We start from the raw sequence: 18,982 nt of genomic DNA on the forward strand, positions 1-18,982 counted from the left end.
TGGCCGGCTCATATCAGAACAAACCACGAGTCATTAACTCAACAAATTCTTACTGTAATGACAGCTTGTCAAGTAAACTGGTGGCTTAACAGGCCTCACAATGAATAATTTTTGTGGACTCATAATAAAACTTTATATATATATAAAATATAACATTCTTTTAAAAGAATTAAGACAAAAGCTCGTTTGATTGTTACTGAAACAATTAGGAGATAAACCAGAAAGACTTTTATACACACAGAGAAGTCTGCCAAACGGGTAGCTATTTTTAAATCATCTCTAGTCAGAATATTACTGGATAAAACTGAATGCTAAGTGAATCAGGGAAATTGGAAACAATTTCATTAAAGTATTTAATTGATATCAAAGATCTGTTGTCACTTTGGTTCTGATTCTGCATCTCCAGATTCAGAACCAAACATGGAGAAGCAGCATTCTGTTTTTAAGCTCAACTAACCTGGAACAAACTCCCAGAAAACTGCAAAACAGCTGAAACAATGAGTTCCTTTAAATGAAAGCTAAAAACCTGCCTGTTTAGAGTCGTCTTTGATTCATAATAACTGAAATATTGATTAATATATTTGATGTATATTTACTTGATGTTGTCATTTGACACATTTTAATGTTTATTGCTGTTTCGTAATTGGTTACTGTATTATGCGTCTATGGTGTAAAACACTTTGAATTGTCTTGTTGCTGAAATGTGTCATATAAAACTTGAATGCACCCTGAAGCCATAACAAATAAATTCTCTAACACTTTCTGTACTCTTCAAAAACATTTGTGAGTAAGTGTAACAGTGAATTTGGCAGCCCAATAAGACAAGATGTTACTCATGTTTGTCTGATCAGACAAACACATTGGTGTCTAGATCAACTCCAAAGCTCTCCTACTCATTCATAGTAAAACCTGAACCCAGTGGATGATGGATATTAGCCACAACTAAAAAGCTCCCAAAAGAAACTGAAAACAGTTAAACTACATAATTAAAATTCTATTTCCACTAGATTAAACACCAGTTGTCAGCAAAGCTGCTTTCAAAGAAAACACGGGGTGGGGTGGCAGCTGCCTACGGGAGCAGCAGCTGTCAAACTGAATACGGGTTTGATAGGGAAGGAAAATGGAAATAAATAAAATTTTACCCACAGGAAGACGTACATAGTCAGTGTTTGCTAAAGTGATTCCTACCAGGTACGTAAAATGGAATTTATGAATGAGGGAAATAAAGAAACGACGCTCATGTGTCAGTCGCGGTTCCCATAAACAACGTTATTTGCGGCCTGATGAATCAAAACAGGTGCTCTTACTGCTCCATTTTGAATTTCGACGGGATTGTTGGCTTTAATTTCAGCGCACAGTCGATGTGTTGCTTTTCCCCGGAATATTTGTGTTCGAAACAACGAATCAAAGACGAACACTGCACAGACGCTTTACATTTGAAGGGGTGTAGAAAGGCGTCCAAGACGTAGCCCCAACACAGGTTGAATGGCACTGGCCAAATGTACGACCCACGCTGACTGAATGGCCTGCGTAACAATGAAATGTAACTCGGTGTGGGGGTATCATACGCGAACATGCGTTGGATGAAAAGGTTGTTAGGTGAAAAATAAAACATATCCTCTTGGCAATATAAAAAAAAAAAAAAAAAAAAAAAAAGAAAACCCCGCTCTAAGCTGAAATGAACTAAGCTTACCTTTAACGCGTCTTCAGATTCAGCCCAAAAATCAGAGACGCACCGCCAGAAAGCCGCTCAGATCCCGGACGGCTCTCCTCATTCAAACATTAATGGAAACCTTGGGCCAGCCGCAAATCCCATTTAGCGAATTTCACTGGAGCCGCAGAAGGAGGAGGTCATGACGGGGGACTGCCTTCTGGAACAAGAGGGCAAAGCAGCCGGTGTTGTGCTACGGTGGGCCGGGCAAACGCCAGACTGTTCAGCTGGAAAGAGCCGACGGCGCAGGAAATTCATGCGTCGAAGCAGGAGTGGTGTAGTGAGTGAGCAGAAGACAAGCCGCGTTGGGGGAGAAGCCACTGGATAGCGCATCACTGACGAAACATGGGAGCGAAAATATAAACCGACACGATTGACGCTTTTTTTTTTTTTTTTACGCAGTAGCGTAAACTTCGTAGGGAATTAGCTTTATGTTGCGCAAGATACAGAAGATCGCTCCTGCGTTGGCAGGCAGGAGCAAACACACGATGTAACACAGTTTGTTATTTAGTTGTCACGATCGGTGCAAAACTGTTTTATTTTACTGAAATAAAAGTTCCACACTTCCTAAATCACTTCTTTCTTACGGAGAAAGCTGTTAGCTTCCTTTCTGGCGAGGTAAATTGGTTGCTAAGCAACACGCAGTCCTTACGCTAAGAAACGTGACGCATTATTATAAAACTTCAAGTGATTTTATGTGGAAAAAAAACGTGAAATACTGCACATCTTTAATAAAAGTATGACTATATAGGAAAAATAAATGTGGTACACTTTTCTATCGGGTATTTTATCAATTAATTTTATTATTAAATCATAACATTTCATAAAAACATAAGACTGTGTTGTATGTTATATCAATTTTTCCACGCATTATAAAATGTACTTTCAAAGGTTGCATAGTTCAGAAATGCATTCTTTTATCACATAAATCTCTGCTTCAATTGAATTTACACATAATTTCAGTGCCCGTGTTCTATAAATTTGAAAAATATTCAATCTCTGAGGTTAATCATATAATTTATATGCAATTATGACTATTTTTTAAAGTGACAAAACATGTTTAGCAGTTTTTTTTCCTGACAAGCAGTAAACTGTGTCAATCCAGTAAACAGTTTAGCACAAGAAAAGTAGAAACAATAACCAAATTAACTTACCTTACTTATTTATAACATAGTGAATGAAAACGTCAACAATAGTCTAACAATCACATTTTATGTTAATGTTTTTCTTCACACAAATACTTATTTTGAGCAGCGATTTAAAAATATCAATTATAAGGAAACAGGCCGTTATTTTCTACAAAACTGGGTTGAGAAGCTAAAATGAAATCTGACCCATTTATATAAATAAATGATTGGTAATAAATATAGTTACGGCAGTTATTTTATTTATTGTAATACACATACACATATAATATGAAAAGCAGATAAAAGAAAACCAAAACTATCAAATATTTATCAGCAATCATTAACAATCAGCAAACACAACGTCATTTAGTGTGTGTGTGTGTTTGTGTGTGTGCTGAGTGTAAAGATTAAGCTGAGGGTCATTCTGAAGTGACTCAGATGTAGTGTTGTAATATGAAGTTAGAAACTTATAACAGGGATTAAAGACAAAACACACAACAAAAGGGCACATAAACATCTATCTTTTCTTTTTGCTCTCCTTCTTTTGTTTCTGTCGAATCTGAGGTGCCGCTCCTTTTGCTTTCTTCATCTGTTCTCCAGTTTTGCTTTCAGTGGATTCGGTCTCCTCCTGTGGAGCAAGCAACAGAAACAATAAAACTCTCCAGGTGAGCAGGAAGGCTGGGGTGAAAATATATGAAATCAAACAATTACATAAATGTAGTCTGAGGATAATGCTCTTACTCTGCTGTTAGGGATGTAGAACAACTGGGACATTTGAGCTACTAATTAATTTCTTTGTGATGTTCCTGGTGACTGATTTTGTGCAACTTCATTTCCACAACAGAGACAGCTGAATGAAACGCTAACATGCGTGCTCTGCTCATCCAACAAAAGCAAATCTGCCGTGTTTCTTCCTGTCAGCACTACCACTGTGCTGCTGCTAAAGATGACACAGTGACAGCATGTGTATTTTATTAAGGCAATCTCATCAGCTGAAAATAGAATAATTAAAAAGAGGATTTAATTGCTTGAGTCTATAAATAATCTCTTCCGGCAGTGATAGTATGAGGAGCGCTGCTTTTGGTGGTTTTTCCTTCAGATTTTCAAGTAAGGTAGTTTTTAGAATATGCTTTGTGTTATTGTCAACATTTGTCAAGTTACCTAAACTTAATTTGCATACAACAAGTTTACATACAACTTTCATGGGGATGTGATTCATGTTTTATCAGAATCTTTTCTTTTCTCCAGGGTTTCATGACGAAATTAGAAGTCAAAATTCTGACTTTTTGTGCAGCAATTGAGAGCATCATCTTAAATGATAGAGATGCGAATTGTGCAGGAGGAGATCTAACCTTTTGGAGGAATTTATCTGATTTTATTTTACATGACTGATTAAATTCAGAACTATGAAGGGGAAAAAATGCAGAATTCTGAGATTAAAAAGTGAGAATCTTTTTTCATTATTGACCCTAATCTCCAGCATAATATTTTTTTTAACAAAGTGTTGGTGCAAGAGCTGAAATTTATTTTGAATTTTCTCTGGTCTAAAGGTATTATCCATAACAGGCCTAAATAAAATACTTAGGCCAGGTAGAGATAATACTATACTTTATAGTATAGTATAGTAAATTGTCTCTTAGCAACCTGTTCTTCAACTGCATACTTTTTAGTCCTTAACAAAAAGCTTCTGACATAATTCTGGTTGGATGTCTATAAATTTCTTTTTGCAGAATTGGTAGAGTTCATTAACATGGGTTGGTTTCATGTTCTTCTAGTGGTGATTTGAGGTGAGTTAATCAAATTTGTAGGTAGTTCCCTCTAGTCTTATCCTAGGAGTTTATCAACGGCTACAAAAAGCAGGTTTCTATGTACGTTGGTAATATGGGTGAGGAGATAAGAAAACAATTCAAAATAAATCAAAACTTGAGCCCAACTCTTGTTTTTAAGAGGCTATGTTTTCACCAGAATTGTTTTCTATGTAACAGCAGATTACCAGGGTCCATTTCCTTAATATAAAGTCTTGTAGCTGAATCAGCAAATTTGACTTTACAGTGTCAGTGCAACTACAGTCATCTGGTTCTGAGAGTGATACCCAAAACATAATAAATAAAAACTAGGTCACTGACCCCCCACAAGAAGGTTACAAAATAGCTGATAATCTTAAAGGATTTTCTGACTAAACTTCATCTAATGTGGCTGAATTTGGTTTTGAGCTGAAAGACGTGGCAAAGAGAAAATAGACAATGCTTAGTGTACAGCCACTTAGTAGCTTGAGCAGGTTTGAGGTGTGATGTTTAGAAAGAGAACAACAAAACACTCTAATCTCTCCTCAATTTAAAGCAACTTTAATGTTCTGTCCCAAACAAAGTGTGTTTTTTGTTTTAGTCAAACTTATACCATGTCATGTTATGAGAAGAAAAGAAAGCACATACAATGACCTCAACACCAATGGGCAAAAACCCTGGTAAAAAGATTCAAAAAAGCTATAATAATAATAAAAGGCATCTTTTTTCCCAGGGGAGCACCTGGACCAAAGTCACATTAGGTTATTTTCTTTTCTGAGGTTCTTTTCAACATATCCATCCCTTGTTTTACACCAGTATTTGTTATCAAAAACCTAAATCTGACCAAAGCAGCTGCTGCTTATTTTATAGCTTGAGATGTGCATGATGAGATGGTAGAGCTGAAATGGCTTTTTGAAAATTGTTTGCTTTAAGTTATATACATTAATGTCCATGTGTGTAATCCTGCAGAAAAACAACCCTTTGTGGAAACTACATTGTATCTTGTAAAATGGTACAAAAGATAACATAGTATAATGTATAAATATTTGTATTTGTGTATATATTTGTGAAAAAATCAGAATCAGATCATCGTCTACAAATGATTACTGTTCGGTTAGATAAAAAAAAACTATTATCCAGTAGGCAGTTTGTAAAATAGCAGAAATAAATGTAGACATTTTGTGACAGTATTATCTTTCTTGCTCACAAAAACAATGTTTCACAGTCTAAGAACAAAGCAATTATTTCAACGCATATCATTGGATTCTTGTTGTCCAGATAAGAGGAAAGCATATTTTTTAGGATGGGAACAATATTTAACTACTGGATCGGATTCCTGCCCCTCCAAGTGGAGTCCACTCACCTGATCGTGACTCTTGGATGAGGGCATTATGACGGCCAGGATGCAGATCAGCTGGAAAATGGCACCCAGGAACAACCCATAGCGCAGGATGCTTTCCAGTAAGGTGGGTTCAGGTACCTCCGGAGGTGACAGGTCCAGCTCTTCAGACATGACGCTGCTGTGTCTGGACTTATTTCGTCCGACAAAACTTCCTGTCCAACCAACAGCAGTAGGATTACTTAACAGTGTCTCGAAATTAGCTGGTTAAAGTTAAAATTGGATGCATGATAGCCTCGGATCTGCAAAGCTAACATACAGTGTCATGCAGCTTTAGAGCCGATCTGTAAACACAGAGAGGATATGGTAAAACAAAGAGCTGAGTAGAAATAAATGTGCGCTAAATCATATCTTTGCTGGATGACTGGATGAAAAGCTCACCAGCAATGACGCAAAATCCTGGGTTGTTTATTTGGTCCAAAACGTACTATCGTCAAAAGAAACACATGGAAAGACTTTGCACTCTAAGAATAAACGGGGGGGGAAATATTGTAGTTATTACAAACCAGAAAAAAAGAGGAAAGAAAAAAAACCCGGAAGTGACGCACTCAACATGCCGTCTACTTCCTTTGTAATAGAAGATTAATTTGAAAATGTTGCCCTCTAGCGTTGCTTTTCTTTTGAAGTGATGATTTTATAAAAAACGGAGATTAAATAAATCCGTATATTATTATTATTATTAATATTATTATTATTACACCAATGAGATGTTCTTTTTATTATTTAATCTTCTTTGTTCTTGCAACAGTAATAGGACATCATTACTCCAAAGAAATACTTGCACCTCTCTGAAGTCCTGTATATTTGTTCTTACCCTCAGTCTGCAACAACAAAATTATGTGAGTTGAAAAAAGGATAAACTCCTCTGTGTTTGAACAGACCCTCAAAAGGACACAGCAGAATTTAAAAGCCTAGAAAAGGCAACAAAATATCAGAAATTAAAAATAACTAAATTAAATGAAACTTCTAATATATGTATATATTTTTCATGCAGTGTTTAAGGGTGCACTTTTAGTTTACACAGGATGAATAAAATACAATGTAAACCCTTTGTGGCTCTGGGAATGTATGATTTGTGGCGAAACTGCCTCATTCAGCTAATATGTTCTCATGGGTTCTTCTCCAGCTGGGTATTTCAATGGGGTACAAGCTGAAGCTCCAGTATTACCATGATATTTTGTATACTGCTAAATCTGTGTTCATGATACATAAAAACTCTAGATTTTCAGTTGGTGCAGATAAAAATATACTCATTCAAACTGGAGACTTGAGCTGACACTATGTGTGTGATCTGGAAAATGAAACAGTGAAAATGTTACATCTTTAGAGGTCATACATGCAAAACTAAGATATTTAAGTATTAAGTTTGTGATTCTGATTCAGTGTTTGTTTCCTTCAGCCATTCAAACTTAAAATAATCACATTTCACACCCAGACTCATATAAACTGAATTTATTTAATATAAAATAGTTTCTACATTCTTAAAAGAGCAATTGTACAATAATATGAACAGAAAGAATTCAAAAGTGATTAAAGGCAAAATAGATACACAGTATATCTTTATAAATGGCTGATTTTAAAATTCTTACAAAGCTGAACCACTATTCTTTCTGAATCCACCAGTAACATGATGCTGCCTTGAAATTAAAAACCATACAAACCAATATTATATCAGCTTGCAATATATTTCCAATAACATTTTAGAAGTCTTGGTCTTCAGAGACGCTTAAGTATTGCAGGATCAGTCTCCACTGTGGCCTTTCATGTCTCTTCTTATGATGTCATTTACTAAAAAACAGAAAACAAGAAGTTCATGCACAAACCCAAGTGAGGTCAGATTGTTTTATTCAATGTCGCCAATAGGTGGCGCCAGAGTCTGGACTTGTTCTGCTATTTTGTAATGGCTCAATGTAGACTGTGAGAAAGTAATCAGTGAGAAGTGGTGTTGAGGGCGTGGGGAGTGAAACAAACGTCCTTCACAGGACTTGAACCAGGGATGTTGAGGTTTGTGGTTGGCGCCTTTTTGACCTCAGTCACCAAGTTCCCCCTCCATGGCATGATTTAATAAAACCTTTGTGAGTCCATCAATGATTGACAGTGTATGGAAGAACGACTGCAGTTACATTATTGTCCACTAGATATCCCTGACTTTGCTCTGGTGTCGTTGGCGCTGGTTTCTAAACAGCTTTGGTATATTTTATATCACAGAATGTAAAAGCAAAATTAATTCTCCGCTTTGTTTCAAAGACCAGATTGAGAACTTGGGTGTTTTATTATTGTTATTTTGTATCAGCATATATTTGCATGTGTACCGTTTACTTCCTGTTTTTGCCTGCCTCCAAAGAGGTCCAACCAGACACTTTCTCACTTTACAACAGTGTAAGCTCTTTCCCATCACAATTGTTAGGTTAGTTATAGTAGATTTGGTTGAAAGGAAATTGGGTATACTCATTACAACTCAGAAAGTGTGTGAGAGAGACAGTGAGAGTGAGACTGAAACAGACAGGAAAGTGGATAGAAAGGCCCGACTGAAAACCACATGGAAGGATTTGCAAATGTATAGTTGCATGGTGCTTGTTTGCACTGCAGACCGGGCCACAAACACCCATCCCCCAGGCTACAGAACCTTCTCCTTACACAAGCATTTTGATGATCTGTCTTTTTTTTTTATTTCTAATTTATTCAATAGTCCTTAGGTCAAATTTAATCATGTTTAAAACACTTTTATCAAAAATATCTACATTTCCTGAGGCTTGTCTCACTGTTAAGAAACATATTACAAGATGGTTGATTTAAGATGAGATCTGGTCTTTGGGGTTTTTCTTAAAATTACTAGTGAACTGTCTGTGTATCTGCCTGTTATATATACCATTAGTTCTCAAATTTTGTAGAGTATTACATCAAATTCAAACTTAGTTTCAGTGTAAACAAACAACTGTTGTTTACTCTGAAAATAAACAAAATTATTTCCAGTTAATACTTTAACTGAATTTAATCTGTAATTTAAACTGTAACACATATAAAGAGCTATTTCAGAAAAACAGTCACATTATTTTACCCCTGGCTGATCTGTCACAGCTGCCTGTCCCTGCATATCAACATGGAGATATTTGAGACTTGATAAATATATGCATCATCACAGCTTTAGTTACAGTTTGCATATAGATATTGACTGCTCAGAAAAACAGTGTAAAATACTCTAGTATTCACCTTTGGGAACAGGGTTCTGAGAAACTGATGCAACAAATTGACCCTAAACTATAACGTAAGGTTCTCTTTCAATTCCATGTTTTCTTCAGTTATCAAGTTTTTCACTGTCTGATCTATTGTATTGTTTAATATTTCTACAGACGGTATATTGTTGTTCTTTAAGTGTTGCTGATTGAAATTGGACTTATAAAGCTCCACATAGATGTTTCCTTTTGGGTTGTTTGCCTGATCTACTTCCTTATGTAGTGTCTAAATATGTTTGTTAGTTCTTTATCTGTAAGTGGGAGATAAACTATAGGCTGGCTATCAATTTATATATATATATATATATATATATATATATATATATATATATATATATATATTGTATATGTGGATTTCTGTTTTTCAAGTGAGATATTAATATTGTTAAAACATTTACAAACATGAAAATATAACATTTATAAGTATAATTGTGGCATTATTTAGGTCTGATATGGCAGCTCTGTGTTTCCATATACTTTGCTTCATGTATTCTGGCTTGTGTTTTTTTTTAATCTCTTCTTATATTATTGACTTTTTATATTATCACTATAAAAACAAAAAAATCTTAGCAAGTATTTTGGTCTAGTTTTGAGTGCAAATATCTTAGTATGCTTGAAATAAGCAAAAATAACTTAAGTAACTTTTCAGCAAGATTAAAAGCTTGTTTTAAGTCAATAATGTTTAATATTGATGAAAAAGTATTTGTTCCACAGGCAGATTAATTCACAACTGACATGGGAGAAGGTTTTTGTTATGAGTGAAATAATCTGCCAATGCAGCAAAAACGTCATCATCAATATTAAAAGAATTATTGGCTTAAAACAAGCTCTTATATCTTGCTGAAATGTTATTTGTAAGATAGTTTTTTCTTATCTCAAGTGTACTGAGATATTTGCACTAAAAACTAAACCAAAGATACGGGCTAAGACTTTTTGCAATGATCCTTTCCTATTGATTTAAATGCAGTATTTCTGTTTGTTAACATTTTGTAGAACATTTGGGAAAATACAACTTCACACACATTAATACTCACCATCCTCCAGATAGGCATAGCTGAGATTCTCCTGTTTAATGGTTATCTTCTCTGGAGCCTTATCGTCATGGTTTCCTTTAGCAGATCCGATCTGGGTAAGCGGCTGCCCGACTGGCTGAATCTGGCTTCCTGCCTTCACTTGAACGTATCTCGAAGGTGGCGACTTTCCCAGAGGTGGCACAAAACCCTGATGCCTCGGCACCAAACAGGCTTCAAAGGAATCCCCAATCTGCGGACCCTCGCCCAGTTTGCTCATGGGGGTTCGGGCGCTGACACACTGACTGGGACCGGAGGCAGGATGGTTGGTGTTGTAGTTGCTGTAGAGCTGGTTTGCAGAGTGGTACATCACTGGGTTGTTGACCACATTCCCAGCTCTGGACTGGTAATAAGCTGGCTCCTCGAAAGAATCGGGTGGTAGCATATGGCTTCTGGGGTCTACGGTGGCTAGATGGTAGAGTGCGGACGAAGCATTCAAGGTTGGAGGGTTGATGTCTTGCTCAAAGTGATGGTAAAGGGACTTCATTGAAATGGCAGACAGGTGATGATTGTCTGAGTAGTTGTATGAATCCAGAGGGTAGTCATCCCGAGGCTCTGCTTTGATTGCTAGAAAATAAAGACAATTTGACACATGAAAATGTCCTGCTGACATCACAACACTGCTTAGCATAAGCGAGCATGACAGAGAGGCTGCAGCTGTGACAACAAACAGTCTCATCTCATCAGGGCTGTTTTTAGCCACAGTAGGTTATGAACATGTGCAAAACATCAAGCATCAACTTCTGTAACTCAAAAATGAGGTCAGAGTTTTACTGGCAAAAAGTTCAAACTTCAACAGCTAACATGTACTTGGTTTAAGACTGAATCAACATTGATGATACAAAATTACTTAGGTTATTTCACTCCATAATAACAATATCTTTCTCCAAAAAATAAGAAATGCATGTCAAAAATTAGTGATATCTTTATGTAAGATTTCTAAGAAAGGAAAGTTCTTCCATAGATTATATTATCCTAGATTTATCAGTCTGAAAAATGTAGATATGTGCTGTTTGAGATCACTTTAGGCAAAAATATTGATTGTGATTCAGTGATTCAGAATATTTTGTCAAGTTAATACTTCTCTCATAATCAGTATAATAATACATTTGATTTAAGGGCAAGAAAAATAAAATAAATAAATAAATATATAAATAAATAAAACATTTAATTAAAAATCAAAGCAAATCAGTAAACAAGACATGGCAGCAGTTAAAATCCTTGTTTAATAAAATAGAGACCCCTGAAATGTAAGAAAACATTTTCCTCCAAGGAAACAGTTCCAGTAACGCCACAAAAGATGTGAATATATATATAAATTTATGCCATTTAGTCCGTGCCAAATGTGTGTCATAAATTAATAGGAGGATGACAATTTGTAAAATGCTTTTAAGCAGTGGAGTGACACATTTTCCCCTTAAGGGTTAACTTTTCTCTCCAAGTATAAAATGTTTTTCTGTCTGCTGCTTGTTGCTGCAAGCTCAAACTGTCTAATTGATCAGGCCGTTATCAGGTCTCTGGATGTTAACTCCATCTACTTATTTTTAGATTGAAGCTATTTCAATTTATCTGGGTAAAGTTTTGCAATTTCCTGTATTGCTCTTGACTTAATATGAGAAATATAGTTGACCAACATTGTTTGTTTTAAGCCACATCAAAACAACCTTTTATTCTAATCATTATATCAGGTCATAAATGAAACGTCATTTTGTCATTTTATTATGCTTAATGTAATCTTTCAACATCAGCCTTCTGAGGCAAGTCTCATACCATTACCATTTTTTAACCCCAGCTGAGCTTCAGCTGGTCATGAATTAACATGTTTAGCAGATAAACCTGTTTCTCCTTCTAGCGTGAAAGCTGCGAGAACTGACAGTTACACACCTATTACAGGAGTATAGATGAAATGCTGAGGCTGACTGCGCTTCTTCTTTCCGTTGATGACATAGAAGTTGACTTTAGCCGGCTGGCAAATGTTTCGGTCTCGATAAGGAGGAACCTCAACGAACAGCATATTCTAGGAAAATGAAAACAAAATGAATCAGATGACTTTGAGAATGTAGAAAGACCTGGATCATTACTTATAGTTATTTTTATGTGAATGAAAAAAAAGAACTTCGGTTGCTTTTTGTCAAACGAATTGTTACAGAAACGGTACCATCAGGGAAAATAACTACCCCAATTTAAATGGTTGCATTTAATTTTGGGCATTTCTACTGTAGTAAAAGATGAATTTATTTGAAGGCTTTTTGCCCATCTTTACCAAGCCTAAAGACAAATGTTTACTTGCATATACATGACAGTTCATGTGTCAAAACCAGCAAGTTGGCCGTCTTACTGCTTGGGTTTTGTCTCTGTCCACAGTGGCCTCCACCTCCCAGATTTGCTGGCCATCTAAAAGAAGAGAGAAACACAGTTTTATCAACCATGTCACCCATCAATCATTTGTTTTTCATTTTGTCAGTATAAATTATCATAGTATTGGACAATCATGTCAAATCACCCCTTGTTTCTTTATATTTGGGGCCTGCCATGCAAAGCAATGGCAGGAACCTATTACTATTCTCGGAGAAAGCGTTTCTTTATTCTTCTTTATTTTTCTTCCGTAATTTGATTTTAAAATCCCCAAAAATTAGAATGTTGTCTTGATCAACAGTATTTTTGTTTTTCCTTGTTTCCACTTCACATGATCAATTTTAAATAAAGATCTGATTTGTTGGCATTTTTAGCCTTTTCACCCTGACTTATGAACCTTTCAGTCTTAGAAATGCTCCTAAACGTATGGGATGAATCAGAGTTGCCAATGAATGACAAAACCTAAGAAAAGAATCTTTGGGCACCTCTACAGCCATTCATAAAGACACAGTTTGCTTAAATATATTTTTAAAATGTATAAAATGTTATACCAATAACATTGGTTCCTCTGTCTTTTCCGAGGAACCTGAAAGAACCAATCAGATCTATAATTTCTTTGATTTCAGTCCTTGGAGTGAAAATATATAGAAAAGGTTTATAACTTTTGCACTATAAAAGCTTTGTTGCCAGAAGTTAGATAAGAACATCAAGAAATGTAACGCTTAGATTTTAGTAATGTTTTACTTTATCTGGTGTTGGTAGAAACATAAAACAAACCTGCCTCTGTGAAAATGTAAAAAAAAAAAAAAAACTACAAAAGCAACTTCAAATATGTAAAATTGATGCATCTCTTTAATACAAAATGTGTATGTAAAAACTAAAACTATGTAAAAAAGTGAGGGAAAGTTGAATTTGTAGTCATATTTGTTCATAAGCAGTGGAAAACAGAGTATTGTCTGCTTTAGTGTCACATTCCCACCTCTGTTTTTACCTCTGTGTCTCTGTGCAGCCCACGCAGTGAAAAAGAAAAAAAAAAAAACAAAGCCTCTGCTCTAGGTCTAAATCTTTATCAGCCTGTCTAACCACATCCTGTTGCACAAAACCCTGCGCCAAGCAACAGTGAAGCTTTACATGCTACCGACTGTACCTATCCACCTCTTACGCCAAGCAGCCAGGCAAATCTGTGTGGGCAGAAGGAGCGCCAAAGAGGTGATAAATTTCCATTTAGACATAAATAAAAGTTTTCACTTGCAGTGCAAAATGTAATAGTTTGAAAATGCGCCTTTGCTTTGTCAAAGCTAAAAGTGTGGGATGGAGGCGGATGTGCGTCACCGAAAGGTGATGTTTCCCAGGTGACATGCAAATAATCTAAAAATAAAAATACTACAGGTGTAGGTGGGCACCCTCGGGCAGGATACAGCAAGGCCACAGATTATGATTATTAGTTTATTTTAATCATACCAGTAGTTCTAAAGCCAAAAATAACCATGTGAGAATTGGAGGTCAACAGAAAACACACACATCGCTTTTAGTGTTAAACTGGCTTTTCTAGGTTTTGGGAGACATTCTATTATTCAGGTTCTTAATAAGATTAAGCTCAGCCAAATATAAAATGCAAGATATAGATATGACTTCACCCAATTCCCTCTATAACCACACCCCAATTTTTACATAATTTTTCATTTTTAACTCAGGGAGCTACAAGAAATAGAACAATAAAATTCTGTTCAGTGAATAATTTGTCTTTACCACGTTTTGTCATGAAATTAATGTTGAACCCATCTTATAAACATGATTGCATCACATTTTGTGGCTCACATTTTGAACCACAAGAGTTGATTTATATTTATTTTGAACATACATAAACAAACGCATGCATTTGTGTCATTACATAACATTCTGTTCATATTCCATGCAGCTTGTTATTTATCTTGTCAGTGGGTAAACATTTACTGGCTTACAAAAGAAGCTCTCACCTTGTGTCTTTTCAGAAAATATCACTTTGGAGTCAGATGTGAAATTCTGTCCAGTTAGGACCATCTGCTGACCGCCAAGTACGGAGCAGCGGTCCAGGTCCTGCCTCTCGACCGCGGGGAACTCCTGCGCCGAGCGTTGAGCTGCAGACAACATGAACACAGCTCTCGTATCGTCTAATAATATAATTTTTGCACATATATGCTTCTTACAGCATTCGATGGGGTTGGAAGCAACTTGAAGAGACACAAAATGGCCTCCGGGTTCACGGATGTGGACACGAAACACCAAACGGACGCGCGTGTTCTTCCGTCCGATGTCCGTCTCGCCGTTCCGCAACTCAATGTCAGCATTTCTTAACTTCAGAATGCCAACGCAGTCAATCCTGAACAAACACAGATGGAAAAAATGCTAACTGCCAGATTTCTTGGATGAAAAAGGTTTTTTAATCCATTCTTTTCTTTTGTGGAGCCCTATTTTGGTAATAGTTGCAATATTTTTAAGAATAGTTTATTCACACCTGTTTTGCAAGTTTTTTTTAATTTGTATACTGTTTATTTTGTGCATTTTGGTGATTCTGTGGTTTGTGCTTTCCTTACAGCAGTTTGCCCCTTGTACAGAATAAACATGTCCCTGACCTAGTTTTGTTTAAAAAATGCCTTTTTGCCACAAATTTTTTTTTTGACTCATCAGACATTTCTGCCACTGCAAAAAAAAAAAACACAGTATGATAGGTGTTTCTTGGAAAAACTCTCCAACACACAGGAAGTGATGCGTTTCTTGTTTCCGTCAGCAGTAACAGCAGCATCATTTTGGAGTGAGAAATGTTGAAAAACCTTACCACTCTCCCAAGTAACCAGGGTTTTTGTGGCTGATTTTTCAGAACGATTTGAGCTTTCATTGCAATAAAAAGTCAGAAGAAAACAAACCAAACTACTCTGCTGTATCTCTCCATCTGAGGCACTGTTAGGTATGCAGAGACCCTGCACAGTGGTGTTTGCAGATTCACTTAAAAAGAATGAGGTCACACACAACTGAATTGCAATAATGTGTTACTACCACGCCAGGACTTGTAAGTCTGAGTGTGAATTTTCCAATTTTTGCTTTAAAACCAACTTTACTCACACCACTCTCATGTGGCTCTTTGGCTCCAGAAGGATCTCCAAAACCTTTGTCCCACTGATGATCCTTTCCAGGCTTGGTGTGGTGACGGTCTTCCCAGTGATGCGGTGGACCTGGTAAAAGGCGTGCGGTTTCAGAAGCTTCTCATCTGCTGTCCCGATGAAGACCTGCAGCCCCAGCGGACTTGTGCCTTGGTATCCCCGAAGCTTAGGAAAGCGACACAAGAAATTACACACATACTTTATGCTGAATTCAAGCTACCTGACATGCTGTTGCAGCAAAGAATTACTCTTTGTAGAAAGGATTCAGAACTGCTTTGCATAGTACTGGGCAGCATTACTGGGAAAACCAACAGTTAGCCATTATTTCAACTCAGTAAAGCAGCTAGCAAAAACCGTGTGTCAATATTTGTCTATCATGCTAACATATTTGTTGTCTGAATAACTTTCACTTTAGCAGACTGGAACAAAGCATGGCTTAAACATCATCACAGATGGAAGCAGGGACTATTTCTTTATTTGCATGGCTGTTAGCTCTACATGAACACCAAACCAGGAAATACCACCCCACATATATAATCTCTTCCTTATTCTCATGCTTTTCTCCTAGTAATCTGTAAAGCGAGAAGCCTATTTCTTTCTCACTCGATGGGTTTCCATTACCAACATGCACAAAACTTTGTTGATATTCTGCTAATGTATAAAAACAAAACAATTTTGCAATTGTGGTGTTTCCATTAAATAAGAAATGCAATTAAAATCACTTATGCATAAGATAGTTTACGAGATACGTCATTAAAAAATATGCCAAACCATAATGCTCCTACCACTTCCTATCGTCTTCTTCATCTTTTCCACCAGTAGTAACATCTGGTTATTGATCTCACGACTCGCATAATGCACAAAAAATGTTTCCATTGTTTTGCGAAATATACAAATATTGATACAGTTGAAAAACCACCTCATCCTGGCACAAAAACGTTTTATTAATAAAAATTAGCTATTTTGAAATTGGCATGTTTCCATTAATCAAATGTATTTTTTGTAATTCCAATTTGTGCAATTATATGGTCAATGGAAACTCATCTTGGTCGTACACACCTGAACTTCAGGATGGCCTCCGTTGGGCGTCTTGACTGCTCCTCGGCTGCCCTCGGTCTCATAGTGAGCTCTATGGTGGGATCTGGGTTGCTGCTGGATCAGAAGCTCATATTGGCCGGACTGACTGGGTAGACTCCACTCCAAGGACGGGAGTGGTGCCACAGAGAGACCACTGAGGGAATGAGGGAATAAAATGAAAACATTTATTGCAAACATTTGCAAAGCATCTAGCATATCAGACATTCTGATATCTAATAAAAATAAATATTTAATTTTAACTAAGAAAAGAGGTTAAACCAAGCACCTGAATGTGCATGTTGTGGGTTGATGTACTGGCTGAGTGGGAGGCCACACAGATGGGAGAATGTAGAAGGGCTCAGATTTCACCTCAGCTCCAGACTTGCCCATCCTCTCATGATCAATCGCCCAGTCATACCTGTCTCCATAAACACAGTCCTGTCTAGGGGGCTGTGGATGAGTGGCTCCCACCCCTACAGGAGCTCCAACTCTAGGAAAACCTGAACTGAGGTGGTTGAGCACTTCCTCCAGGGCCTGTGGTGCTGTCTGAACATGGGACTGAAACTCTGCTTGGGCCTGATATGGGTGGATGTAGTACGGCTCGTGGGGTGACGGGTTGGGACTGGGGCTCCGGGAGCGCTGCTTGATTGGCGTACCCCCCTGGCAGGGGTGGCTCTGGTCAAAACAGCGTTTGCCTTGTGGTGAGGTGGAGCGGGAACGCTGGTGGGGAAGCGGAGAGGTCGAGCGCTGGTGAATCGGCTGCAGGAAGGTCTCATCCGTGATGCTGTTGCGAGGTGAGGTCCCTGGAGAGGAGTGTGCAGAGGAAGTATGGATGCCCTGCAAGCCTGGGCACAGGTCCAAGGCAGAACAGGAGTTGCTGTAGTTGCCACCGTTTGGAGGAGAGACACTGGGTGAGTTCAAGGGAGAGCAGATATCCGCCGGCCAGCCTGAAGAGGAGTTGCTACTAGCGGGGCTCACACAATCCCTGTATGCACCCAGAGCTTTAGAGCCAGGGCTTGGCTCCAGGGTGTGAGAGCTGAGAGAATCACCCGACGGAGTGATCTCAATCCTGGGGCTGGGGGCAGGGATATTACTGGCTCCTGATGTCAGCTCCAGACACTCAAACACGGCCCCTGGCAGGTTGTCTGAGGTGGGAATTTGAGGGAAGTTGTCCTGGCTGGACGCTGGATGGGCCAAGGTGGAGACGTGTGCGGTGTGATGATCGACCATCAGTAAGGGAGGCTGACTGTCATTCTGAAGGAGAGCACCTGAGTCATCTGTTAGCAACCAGACAAAAGATTTATTAAGTCAAGAATAGCCCTATTTATAATGACAGTGTTACTCGGCTATCACATGGGAGTTCATTTTCATTTTGACCCATAAATTGCAAATGAAACTCATTCCCCGGAGCACACTGTGCAAGCCACATGCAAAACTATCTGTTATAACTACACCATATTGTTATTAAAATAACTGCAAAAAAGTTGTACTAAACTTGTTGAACAAAAGCCCACTCGGGAAACTATAAAGTAAAAGCAGCACATAATTGAATGAACAGTACAGTTTTATTGCAGACATTTTTATCCCACAATTAGGTTAAAAAAAGAAGAATGAATTAATTAACATAAAATTGAAGGCTTTGTGATTTAAACAAACACTCACCTTTAACGCAGCCAACAGGGAAATCTTCTCCGGGTGTGTTGTAGAGAAACAGATCCGAAAAGTCTAACTCCGCTTGGCTTATGTCCTGCCCCAATCCCCCAAGCCCCATGCCTCCAGAAGTCATCTCCAGCTTTCAGTGATTCACTTTTATCAGTCCTTTTCAGCAATCTCCTTTCAAACTAGACTTTTCAAAAGTTGTGCGCATGAAGTTGTAGAAAAGGAAAGGAAGCCGAGTCACAGCTATAGTAAGATCCGCCCGAAATATTAGCGGCTGCTCAAATAAAACCTCCAACAAGAGTCGATAGAGCGCTTCTTCCTGTCAGCGGTGATGATGAAAGGCACACAAGAAGGTGCGGACATGTGTGTGTGTGTGTGCGCGCGCGCGCGTGCGCGTGCAAACATGCACAATCTCTTCCTGTGTGAGCTC

At 37.7% G+C, this 18,982-nt stretch overlaps 3 protein-coding genes across 5 annotated transcripts in view; all 3 read right to left on the bottom strand.

Annotated features, from left to right (window-relative positions):
* The window catches only part of LOC102227098 (proto-oncogene tyrosine-protein kinase Src), a 28,135-nt gene extending 25,906 nt beyond the window's left edge, over positions 1–2,229 (bottom strand). For both annotated transcript variants that reach the window (XM_023324802.1, XM_005807545.3), the window contains exon 1: positions 1,694–2,229. The gene's annotated coding sequence lies outside the window, so the exon portion shown is untranslated. The remainder of the gene's footprint in view (positions 1–1,693) is intronic.
* An 847-nt stretch (positions 2,230–3,076) lies between these two features.
* manbal (mannosidase beta like) lies at positions 3,077–6,563 on the bottom strand. 2 transcript variants are annotated; one of them, XM_005807542.3, is made up of 4 exons: positions 6,403–6,563; positions 6,281–6,305; positions 5,986–6,176; positions 3,077–3,466 (listed from the first exon to the last, which is right to left on the bottom strand). In XM_005807542.3, exons 3-4 carry the CDS (start codon positions 6,133–6,135, stop codon positions 3,356–3,358), a joined length of 261 nt encoding a protein of 86 aa, XP_005807599.1. In that variant the 5' UTR covers positions 6,136–6,176; positions 6,281–6,305; positions 6,403–6,563; the 3' UTR covers positions 3,077–3,355. The 2 variants fall into 2 exon arrangements, with proteins under 2 accessions (XP_005807599.1, XP_023180571.1); XM_023324803.1 differs by lacking the exon at positions 6,281–6,305 and having other exon boundaries at positions 6,403–6,553.
* Positions 6,564–7,478: 915 nt separating this feature from the next.
* Positions 7,479–18,865, bottom strand: LOC102231091 (nuclear factor of activated T cells 2). The gene is made up of 10 exons (XM_005807561.3): positions 18,556–18,865; positions 17,180–18,170; positions 16,876–17,047; positions 15,779–15,981; positions 14,866–15,038; positions 14,656–14,796; positions 12,663–12,718; positions 12,209–12,341; positions 10,289–10,891; positions 7,479–7,809 (listed from the first exon to the last, which is right to left on the bottom strand). The coding sequence occupies exons 1-10, from the start codon at positions 18,677–18,679 to the stop codon at positions 7,763–7,765; spliced, it is 2,643 nt and encodes an 880-aa protein (XP_005807618.2). The 5' UTR covers positions 18,680–18,865; the 3' UTR covers positions 7,479–7,762.
* Positions 18,866–18,982: the final 117 nt, after the last annotated feature.

This window comes from Xiphophorus maculatus, chromosome 20 (assembly GCF_002775205.1).
Source record: "Xiphophorus maculatus strain JP 163 A chromosome 20, X_maculatus-5.0-male, whole genome shotgun sequence".
Classification (NCBI taxonomy): domain Eukaryota; kingdom Metazoa; phylum Chordata; class Actinopteri; order Cyprinodontiformes; family Poeciliidae; genus Xiphophorus; species Xiphophorus maculatus.